Consider the following 12121-nt stretch of genomic DNA (forward strand, 5'->3'; position numbering starts at 1 on the left):
TCTATTTTTTAGATAAATATGTGAACTTCTTCGTAAGCTTCAGCTACCAATTCTCAAGCCCATGGCCAAATAGCCCAATAGCCTAATCCTCCGTTATTTAGAAGAGCAATTTTTTTTTAGCTTTCGTAATTGTATGATAGATTCACAAACTAAAATAAGGATATTTTTAGATCAGATCATTCAATTGAATTTGCATTACTTGAAATGCTTCCCCGAATTCCCCTTTCTGAAAACGTCTCCCTAGAGGAGAAGACATCTTTGAATTGCGTCTTCCCCTCTGGCGAGACGGAATTCGGGAACATCTTCGAGAAAAAAATTCAAATAAAATTAAAAAATTAAATGAAAACTTATAAGGGAATTTCCGCCTCTTTCCCGGTTAAATTTTGACATTTTCACTCGAAATTTTGTTATCTATTCTTCATGTTTGAATGAGAGTTGAGAAAATTTGAATATGAATTTTAGAATTAGGGTAATGTAGAAAGGTCTTTAAGTTAAATAGGGGGCGGTACTTAATAATTTAGGGGCAGAATTTAGTAGTTCACTTAAAAAGTTAAAAATTTACCAGTGAGTTATATATAGTTCGAATGATATAAACGTTTGGCAGTATAAATTGCTAGATCGTGTGTTTAAATTTTTCCACAAGCGTTACCTCTCCAATTATTAACAGAAAAAAAAAAAGTAAAAAAATTAGTTAAACAAAAAAAATTTTATTTAATATTTTTATTTAAATAATTATTTAATTATTAAAACTAAAAAATTAAATAATCCAGTCTAATCAGAGTCTATCTTGTGAAGCCAATTTAATTTCCGGTCGGAATTTTAAAACATTCGTAGAAGCAAAAATCTGGGGTAAAGTGAAAAACATGATTAACAAAGCCAATAATAAGCTTTAACATGACTAGCACTTCACCATTTTCAACTATCATTCCCTCCTTTATAATGCAACTGCGTAGCACGTAGTATACATAATGCCGCGTTTACTCGTTTAAAATATATTATGAAATTTAGGTAGCATTCAGAGATATCTAACCCTAAAAAGTCAAAACTATGGATATAAAACATTACCCACATCCATAGCTAATGCCACATTTCTACAACATAAGCTAAGCAGCAAAAAATAATGTCTTCCTTCAAAGGCAAAGCTTACGGGAAAGTCGACGAAAATGAGCACTCGAGGCTGGAGGCTCGCCGGAGAACCAGAAAGCGAATCTCCATCATTATCCTGTCGTCGATATTGCTGGCAGCCATTGTAGTTGCGGCTGTTGTAGGGAGTCATGTTTCGGGTGGTCGCGATTCGAAAAAAGGTGGCGATCAAAATGCGAAAATCTCTGCATCTGTTAAGGCTGTGTGCGATGTTACCTTGTATAAAGATTCTTGTTACAGCAGCCTTGCTCCTATGGCTAAACCTGGCGATGTTCAGTTCGACGAGCTCTTCAAGCTATCGATTGAAGTGGCCATGAATGAGATATCAAAAGCAAGCCATTATTTTAGTGAAAATGGAGAGCTTTTTAATGATAATAACATGACAATTGCAGCGTTAAAAGATTGCAGAGATCTTTTAGATTTGGGCAGTGATCGTTTAAATAGCTCATTATTCACAGCCATGCATGTCTCTCTAGGGGATGCGGCAGATGATTTGAGAAGCTGGCTGAGTGCTGCTGGTTCTTACCAAGAGACGTGCATTGATGGCTTAAAGGAAGCCAATTTGAAGTCTACTGCTCAAGATTATTATCTCAAGAATGCTACGGAGCTCACTAGCAATAGCCTCGCAATTCTCACCTGGATTTCCAAGGTTGCTAGCTCAGCTAACATGCGTGGTTTACTGAGCTACGAGTGGGTGGATCGTAAACTGCTACAGAGTAGCAGCGATTTGAAGAAGAAGGCGAACGTTGTTGTTGCGAAAGACGGGTCTGGGAAGTACAAAACAATCCGCGATGCTCTTAAAGCGGTGCCAGATAAAAGCAAGAAGAGGTTCATTATTTATGTGAAAAGGGGAATTTATAAAGAGAACGTTCGGGTCGAGAAAACAAAATGGAACGTTATGATAATCGGGGACGGTATGAATGCAACAATAGTGTCCGCAAGTCTCAACGTTGTGGATGGAACTCCCACATTCTCAAGTGCAACATTTGCTGTCTTCGGGAAGGGCTTCATTGCTAGAGATATGGGATTCCGTAACACCGCAGGTCCAGCTAAACATCAGGCAGTCGCATTAATGTCCGCAGCAGACATGTCCGTCTTCCACCGATGTAGTATGGATGCCTTCCAAGATACACTCTACGCACACTCTCACCGTCAATTCTACCGCGAATGCGACATCCACGGAACTGTCGATTTCATCTTCGGAAACTCAGCAGTTGTCCTTCAAAACTGCAACATCTTACCTAGAAAGCCAATGCTAGGCCAGCAGAACACCATCACAGCCCAAGGCAGATTCGACCCCAACCAAAACACTGGCATTTCAATCCAGAATTGCACTATTCGACCTTACGAGAACCTCACTTCAGTGCAAACATTCTTGGGACGACCCTGGAAAAACCACTCAACTACAGTTTACATGCAATCCATGATGGACAGTTTTATCAATCCGACCGGATGGTTGCCGTGGGTTGGCGACTCAGCACCACCTACTATCTTCTATGCTGAATATCAAAATTTTGGACCCGGTTCTTCCACCAAAGACAGAGTTAAATGGAAGGGGTTGAAGAACATTACCCACAAACAAGCTAGCAAATTCACTGCCAATGCATTCCTACAGGGTGATAAGTGGATTCAACAATCTGGAGTTACTTACAAATCTGCTCTATGACTCTATTAACTTACTCATTTTTGTCTTCTTTATTTGTTTTTTTACTTACAATTTCTGTCTTTGTTGTACAACAAAATTATTCGGTTCTTATTATTGTTATTCTCCCTGAATTATTTGGAAAGGAAGGGGACAAGTAAAATTATAATATTAATATCCATTAAAATTAATATTTTAGATTATTTAAATAATTTATAATTATTAAAAAGTAATAAAGAGTAAAAGATAGTTAACTCTAAAAAATAAAATATTAAGTAGGAATTTAATTTCAATGAAAACAATATATATCAAATAATAGCTTGATTTCATTGAAATGTATAAATACTTTTCAAACCTAATAGAGTTAGAAAAATAATAACTGGTGAAAAAAATATGTAGTATAATTATAATTTACTACTATGATTCTACTATTTAAATTATATCGAATAATGATAAACATATAACGTGTGAAAGCTTAAAATATTGGTCTTTGCTATTTCTTGTGGCTTTTAGTATACTTATTATTCATCATAAAAAATGATAAACATATAAATCAAAATTAAAATCAAAATAGTAAAATATAATTCTTTAAAAATATTGAGTGTTTTAATAAAAGCATTATAATTCAACACAATATTGTGAAGTGCAACAATATGTTACTTGATGAAAATATAGAAAATAGACTCGGACATACATAAAAATTAATTTTTCTTTTTTGATCATAATTTATACTACGAATTAATTAATAAATAATTTATTTTTTGAAAAAATATCGGTTTAATAATGTTCTGACTAATAATAGTATCGAAAAGAAATTATAAATGTATAAAAACAATTTAAAATTAATGAGATTATGACGGAAAACATTTACAAAAATATTGGATTAAAAACACAAAATATAAATAAAAAGTAAACTAAAATTAAACCGATTTACTTTCTGTTTACTTTTTTTTCAGTATTAGTGCAAAAAATATACCAAAAATTACTTAAAAGACACCCAATAAACACTTAAAACACACTCATATATAATATTTAACAAATATACACTGAAAATACATTAAAGAACACCAAAAAAAACTTAGGATGCACCTCAAATAACGCTTATAGAATACTCGTACAATTCAGTCAAAAGAGTCATCAGTCTACTAGTCAATAATGAGCATACAATATTTTGACCATGCGTTCGACTGTTGATTGTCTGTTGACTGCCATTAGTGACCGCCATTGACTGGAAATTTTTCCGGCCAAATTTCAGCGGCTGGTCACCAGATTCCAGCATTTTTAATGTTTTTATGGATCTTTAGTTTTTCTTTAAATGTGTTAGTTTATTAAATAAAAATTAAAAGAAGGTAAAATATTTATAGGTGGTCAAATATTAAGTGTAATCTTTAAAACTTTACTTCATAAATTAGTTTTAAAAGATGGTGAATCATATACTCCTCTTATTTGTTTGAGTTGATTAAGTAATTTTTATAACTCTTAGAAAATGACTAGAATTGATATAAATTACCTTGATAGTATAACAGAGAATTATTTTTATGGAGAATTAATCAAGTTTATTTCCTCAAGTTAATATGTAACCCATATAAATATGATCAAAATTGTGAAAATTTTAATTCGAGTAAACAAATAGGTACGAATATACGACGTTGAATAACTATATTAGTTTATTAAAAGTTTAATTCTAATAAGAAAATAATAAAAATAATGAATGTGGAAAGGACCGTGGGAATGTTCCAGATTATGGTAAAATGTGATGTAATTTTATTTTTTTTATTTTGTTGAAGTATGATGGCAGGCATTTCATGAACTCAGAGACAATTAACGAAACCAAAAAAAAAACTCAAACTTTGTCATATTCTAAGTTTCAAAAAAAAAAAAATTCTAAGTTTCAAACTTTTTTTTTTTTTTTGGAGAAATAATTGTTATATCCAAACCTAGAAACTCACTTCGATTTAGATGGCCAAACCCATATGAAGGTCCCTGTATCATACCATTTTTTTTCTAAAAGCTCTTGTACTAATTTTTTATTTTTCTAGTCCCTCTACTCACCAAATTTCTAATTTTCATGTCCTTTTGTTGTTTTAAAAATCAAAAGAATGATAAGTATAGGGACTAGAAAAACAAAAATTAGTATAAAATCTTATGGAAAAAATAGTGTAAAGTATAGGGACCTTAATATAGGTTTGGCCGATTTAGGTTTAGGCGTAAGTAAGACCATTAAAATTCAGATGAAGATTTAGTTCCGACCTGTTAAACCAACTGTTTGCTCAGCTAGAATCACTCATTCGCCTAATAAAAAATCACTTAAAATATATAAGCCAGACAGATAATTTAGATCTGCTTGAGCCTCTTGGATAGCATATTCTCATTTGAATTATAATGTTCCATTGAACATGTAAATTACAAAGACAAAACTTCCGCATTTAGTTTTCTTAAAACTTTACGACCACCAAGGTGTGAAACTTTCCAATCTACAAATCTTTAGTACAAATATGATGGGAGAAGAAGTAAAATAAGGGTCAATTACTTCTTCGCATAAGAAATAGCCATAGGATTTTGAGGAGTAATTTTGAAACCTTGAAGGGCCTGCATTGCCATGGAGGACTGCACATCATCTTCGAATTCTACGAATGCAATACCTGGCTTTGCTTCTATCATTCTGACTTCTCTGAATCCCGGGTATTGTTGGAAGAGCACTTGCAACATCATGCTAGTGGTTTCATGTGGCAAATTCTGGATAAATAATATATTATTTGGTGGAGCAGTTTCTTGTTCACCCCGGTTTCCTTGTCGCATAGAAGCCTAGAGAAGATACATGTAAACAGTATGTCACAAGAAGCATTTGTCTGTAATGAATACAAAACTGTACACAAACTGCCATGTTGACCCTTGATTTATTTCCTCAAAGTGTATATGATAAGATCCAAGGATCAGAGGTAAAGGGTGAATTAAAACAGTTACCAAACAAACCATTCGAAATTCATTTTGTTCTCCTCTTAAATGAAAGAAATGAAAACTGCATATATACTAATGTAGCCTAACTCCTAAGCGTAATTTCTTAAATTTAAAAAAAAAGGTCATGTAATGCAAGTTGCAATCTCCAAGAGCATAAGAGTAAGGATGAAGCATTGAGCAACTATAATATAAACAAAAATCCAACTTACCATGCCCTTGTTATTCTCAGAAGTTCCATTAGCTGTAGCAGATTGTTGAGCTTCGTCAGCACGTTTCTTTCGCTCAGCTGAAGAGGGAAATTCATGTCAGATTAAATGAAACTCTGTAGTCTACTAGATCAGCTAAAACATAAAATAGAAAAATTTAACAGTATAAACATGGAAATTCTTGTTCTTCACTAATTTATCTTATGCATATCTCATCTAGTAAAACGTTAAAAAAAAGATATGCTCATGTGTCATGTGTGGAGCAACCTTTTGTAATTTTAAAGCATCTGTCTGATCTATACAATATCACTGTTCTAGCAACAAAATATTAGTAGCTTCTTCACTAATTTATCTTAATGTGCAGGGCTCATCTTGTAAAACATTATCGTTAAATATGCTCACGTGTAATGTCGTTCAGCAAACATTCGAATTTGGAAAACATCTGTTATTAACTGACCTATGTAATATCACTGTTCTAGTTACAAAACATTAGTAGCTTCTCTCAAGAAATAAATGTTAGGATAACCATAAAGCAACAAATATTGACTAATTTTACTCAATCCTGCTCTCTGAAATAGAGCAGCAAGGATGTTCAAATGTCATCATCTCCCTAATATAAGCACTTTTCTCACTCATTCCAATAAGTTCCTTGTGAAAGGAAATGTTCCTAACAAGGGAAGCAAACACATAACTCACTATAACTTCACACAATGACAAATAACATAATGCATAAAAAAGGAGGATATAGAACTGCTAATTTGACTTCTTTTTACCTTTTTCTTCTTGTTGCTTCTTCTTCTTTGCATTTGGATCATAGATTCCTTCTGCCTCTACAAGGCAATCAGACTTTGTCTTTGCATACTGAATCCGCTGCATAAATAAATACCATACAAAACTGAGATAGCATTTCACCTAATAAAATATGAGTCAGGATATAGAAACAAACAGCAAACAAAATTTGGACATATCATCCATGAGCGTACGAAGAGAGACATGTTGATAAAATGGACAGGTCTTAGGTATGTCCACAACTTGGGCTACGAATTAAAAATTATAGGTGACTTGAGATGATAGCTTCCTTGATAGTCTAAGGCGCAATGCACAAAACAAGTTCATCTGTTTATTTTCTATTTCTTTCATGAAGAAAGGATGTCAAATTTTAAATCAAGAAGAGATGAAGTAATAATACTGCAATCAAGGTAGGAACTAGGGGGCTAGATCAAAAAGCAAAACAATGCTATATGAAAAGAAAAAGAAAAAAAAAATGCAACAAAAGGTCAAGAAGCCAAGTAAACTGCAACATTGAAAATTTCAAGAAATGTTTTTAAATAAATACGTTCAATAAAAGTAGAAGCAATAAAGGACTATAAGAAAAAAGAAAAAACCAATACAGTGGTAGTAATATTAACTGTTCAAAAACTGGCATTCAATTAGACATTAGAGTGCCGGAATAGAAATTTGATTAACTGTAGTTCTCTAATACTAAAATACCTTAACAATTCTTTACAAGGGATAAATATTCATTAGATAAAATGTTAAATACTTAACTCTCATAGTAAATGTAAATCATTATTTCCTTCCAAGAAAACAGGGATGCAGGAGTAAACACTGAGTAAGGTTCAATATTTCTAGCACTTGGCACTTAGCGCTAGGTGCAGATAAGCCCAGAAAGTGAGTACCCGTATATAGGCACCTTCCCAGACAGACGTAATGTAAGCACCCCAAGATAGTTCCTTACACCTCATCGCCTACGTGCACGAGCCAAGGACTTTTGACTACTCTGTACTTGGGGCAATACTTTAGGCCTAACAATCGTATTGGGTAACAATATGTAAATCCTATAGGGTAACAATATATCAACAGTAGTCCCTTTCTTGAAGAATCAATAGATAAACAAATTTACATCAAGAACGAGTGCCAAGGCCTTCAAAAGTATAAGCACCATGATTTATTGGACATTTTATGAGTGCTTACGATAGACTTGCAGAATCAATGTGTGCAATAATAAGCAAACATGGTGGTCAAACATGGTACTAAATCCTAATAATGTAACAGCATTGCAACAAAATCCTAGTGTTATAAACATAGTTAATACATACTATTGAACGGGTTCGTAGACAATATAAACAAGAAGACATAAAAAAAAAAGTTGCATACCATAGGTTTGTCATAAAAAGGGAACCCCTGCATTTGGCGAACAGAATTACTAGCAGCCATAACTTCACTGAAACAAACCCAGGCTTGGCCGCGAAGCCGAGGCGTTTTCAAGGCAACAACATCCAAAATTCGTCCATATTGAGAGAATAAACAGTAGAGCGAGCGCTTCAATTCTGCTCAAGTCAAACGTATAATTAAGTTAGCCTGGTGAAGTGTTAAAAGCAAGCAAAAACAGAAAAGTGTACCTTCTTTTTTGACCTTCTCGTTAAGGTTTTTGATGTAAATAGTTTGGTTGGGAGGTATATCTGCTGTTAGCATTTTGTGTGCTAGAGAGATGCAGACAGTGATCGTCTTCGACGGTGAAGAGAGCGACGGAAAGAGCAGAAACGGAAGGAATTCGAACTAACTGAGCCCTAGCTATACCCTTGGGCCTTAATATCAACTATATTAATATAAATTTAAAAAACTATTTCATGAAGAAAATATATAAATTATTACTTAATAAAATAAAGATAAATTTTTATTTTTTATAAATAGATTTATTTTGGAGAATTTCCTACACTATACTATTTCTATTTTATTTACAACTTTATATTATTTTTTTTGTCTTACTTTTCTAAAAAACAATTACGAAAAATATCTTTTTTTTAATTTCGTAAATATCTTTTTTTATTTTTTTAATGATTTATTCTCTTTTTTATCGATATTTTTCTGATGTTTTTTTATTTATTATCGTATTTTTTAGTGTAACTATGAATTATGATAGTGTATTTATTGAGTTATCCAATGTAATTATGGTGTTTTTAAAGTGTATATATAGTGTATATATAGTGTATTTTATGATATTTTTGTAGCGTTTTTATGGTGTATACCATAAAAACACTGTAAATGCACCATAAACCTGCAAATACACTATAAATATTGCAAATACACCATAGATATACTAAAAACGGCAGAAATATACCAAAAAACATAGATATACCGAAAAATACCAGAAATACGATAAATATACCAAAAATACACTATAACGTAAATACATTATAAAAATATTGTAAATACACCATAAATCAATTCGTTATTTACAAAATCAGTAGTATTAAAATAAATAAACAAATTTATGAATAAGAGAAAGACAAAATAATTATATAAATAGTAAAACATTTTTATAAAAAAAATCATAGATTTCTAATAATTTATTTACAAAATATTTAAATCTCATAAAAAATCTAAATATTACAAAAAATCGATAACATAGCATGAATGGAAGAGCCGAACGTAAAAGCGTGAACCGAAGAGACGAACAAACGATCGGAAGAGTCGAACGGAAAAGCGTGAACCGAAGAGACGAACGGAAAAACGATCGGAAGAGACGAGAAATTCATCGGAAGTAGACGAACGGAAGCACGAATGAAAAAGCGTACGGAAGAGAAGAACGAAAAAGCGAACGAAAAAGACAAACGAAAAATCAAACGGAAATGAGAAAAAATAAGAGAACATTTTGAGAGAAAGAGAGAGAAAATAGAGTGTATAGCTATATAAATTTTTAACTTAAAATGAGATAAAATTTCTCTATATAGTAGGTGTTTTTATAAATATGTTTGTTAATAATGTAAACTGGAAAATTATAAAAAGATGGACAAATTTGTTGTAAATATATTTAAAAATGAGATATTTTGAAAATAATTTTATTTATTTTAACTACATAAATTAAATTACTTAATACATGTATTTTTCATTAATTATTTATTAATTTAAAATAAAAACATATACCACCATGATGCTTTTTAAGTAATACTAACATGAAAATGCTTTCTTTAAAAAGAATATTAATAAATTACTTAGTTTTTACTGAACTATCATTTTCTTTTATGAATGAAATTTATAAAAAGTCAAGTAAAGGCAAGCTAAATCTCAAAAACAGAATGCGCTAAAGAACGAGGTAAAAACGGATACTATCATTTAAGAAAATATAATCCGGATTTCTGAACAACTCCAAACTACTATAAAAAAATGGAATTTTACTAAAGTATCATACAATATTAATTTTAGAAATTATATTATTCAATTGAAATTATGTATGTAATTTAATTGAAGTTTTAGCTTTTGAGAAAAAAAATTCTTTAAATTTAGTATTTAATAAAATGTCCATTCTATCAATTAATATTTTTAATGAATCCAATTTTGTTGTACGTCTTATAGTTAATGTTTTAGAATTAAATTAAACTTTAACAGCAACTATTTTTATAGTAAAGAAAGTATTTACTTAATTAATCTTTTATGTAATATGAGACTAAAAGCTAATAAAAATAAATCACATTTAAACTGTGTAAATAACTTTTTATCATCACATATATCTAAAATTGATAGATTTATGTTTTTGAAAATATTAATTTTTAATTTAAATAATTAATTTATTAATGATCAGTTTTATTATATTTAAAATAAATTTTGTATAAATAATTTATAAGTAGTATATTTAATTATATTTAAATTATTTAATAGAAATAATAACTTTAATTAATTAAATTAGTGATACACATACCCCTTTGGCTATTTAATTATTTATAGGTGATATATATTAGTTTTTCTACTTTTAAACCCTAAATATTTAATATGGAAAAGATTTCGAATTAATAAAAAGTACTTGTTAGAAATTACTATAAAATAGAATTTTTTAAAATAAGAGTAATGTTTATTAAATTCCATCATTATTTTATGGAAATCATTAAAATAATTTAGATCCATTAATAATGTTAAATTTCATTACTGTGCATATATTAAAAATTGATGAAGAAAATATAATTATATGATTATAATATTATAGACATAAATAAATAGATATTAATTATTATATACTTTAAAACTTAAATATAGTTTCTTGTAAAACTGATAAAGTTTCCTAATATTTTATAATAAAGCTATGTTTTTTATAATACGGATTAATGATATACACGTTTAGTAATTAATAATAAGATGTTTTACTTCAATTTTATGAATTTTAATAAACATAATTTAAAATAAAGATCATTTGAAAATAACAGTAAAAATATAAGAATTATAAAAATATTTACAGTATATTTGTAAGACCCACAGGCCACAGGACATGCAATCACAAATGAAATTTCAAATTTTTTGTATGTAGTCGATGCTTACCTTAAGATGTCTTGATAAATGTGTTATTTATAATTCGTATATAAATGTTGGTTTTGGGAAAAATAATGTCGTCTGTACATTAATATCGTTTTCTTTCATAGAAAAATATTAAGGTCCTTATTCCCAGAAATTTATTCCAAAAAAACTGAAAAATAGAATTTAATATTTAGAATATAAAATAATCATAAAAATTCAAAATACTTTAAAAACTAAATCTGATTACATGACATGAAATAGACAACATGTTGCCTGATTCTTAAATTTTATTTGTAAAAGTAAAAATAAATCATTAATTGTTTCGCTAATTCAGTTTTCGATCAGTTTTCGATCAAATTTCTCCAGTTGTAATCCCCCGTATTTTTAAGGTATTAATGTTATGCCACGTGTTTTAATTTACGATAATTGAAATCAAGAAGACAAAATATAAGTTAAGATATTAAGGATTTAGACCGAATTAGGTCTAATTTATTTATTGCAAAATAATAATTTAATTTGGAAATTATTATTCGTTAGAGCGGGTGAGAGCGAGACTAAGGAAAACGTAAAGAATTAATATATCAATATGTATTTTTAAATGGAGAGCTAAAAGTTTCGGACAAAGTCTCTAATATTAAAACGTCGAAATACATAATTTTAGACGTAAAAAATTGAAGGATATAGAAGATAATTAACAATTACATACACGTAGCGATACAGGAGTGGCGACACGTGGCGATGTGTGAGTGAAGACAAGTGGCGATGCATGAGCGGAGACACGCGGCGTGCATGCGCATCAACATGTGGCGCGCATGTATAGTGACACGTGGCGGTACGTAGAGGGCATGTACAGCGACACGGACAATGTATATGTCTATATATAGAA

The 12121-nt window shown here is 30.4% G+C and overlaps 2 protein-coding genes across 2 annotated transcripts; one reads left to right on the top strand and one right to left on the bottom strand.

Annotated features, from left to right (window-relative positions):
• The first annotated feature begins 1078 nt into the window (after nt 1–1078).
• Nucleotides 1079–2976, top strand: LOC126667536 (probable pectinesterase/pectinesterase inhibitor 46). The gene has a single exon (XM_050360527.1). The coding sequence runs from the start codon at nt 1121–1123 to the stop codon at nt 2807–2809; it is 1689 nt and encodes a 562-aa protein (XP_050216484.1). The 5' UTR covers nt 1079–1120; the 3' UTR covers nt 2810–2976.
• Nucleotides 2977–5143: 2167 nt separating this feature from the next.
• LOC126667538 (U2 small nuclear ribonucleoprotein B'') lies at nt 5144–8530 on the bottom strand. Its single transcript, XM_050360529.2, has 5 exons — nt 8352–8530; nt 8107–8279; nt 6723–6819; nt 5953–6029; nt 5144–5590 (listed from the first exon to the last, which is right to left on the bottom strand). Exons 1-5 carry the CDS (start codon nt 8422–8424, stop codon nt 5312–5314), a joined length of 699 nt encoding a protein of 232 aa, XP_050216486.1. The 5' UTR covers nt 8425–8530; the 3' UTR covers nt 5144–5311.
• Between the last annotated feature and the right edge of the window lie 3591 nt (nt 8531–12121).

The sequence above is a fragment of the Mercurialis annua genome, linkage group LG2, assembly GCF_937616625.2.
Source record: "Mercurialis annua linkage group LG2, ddMerAnnu1.2, whole genome shotgun sequence".
In the NCBI taxonomy this organism is placed as follows: Eukaryota; Viridiplantae; Streptophyta; class Magnoliopsida; order Malpighiales; family Euphorbiaceae; genus Mercurialis; species Mercurialis annua.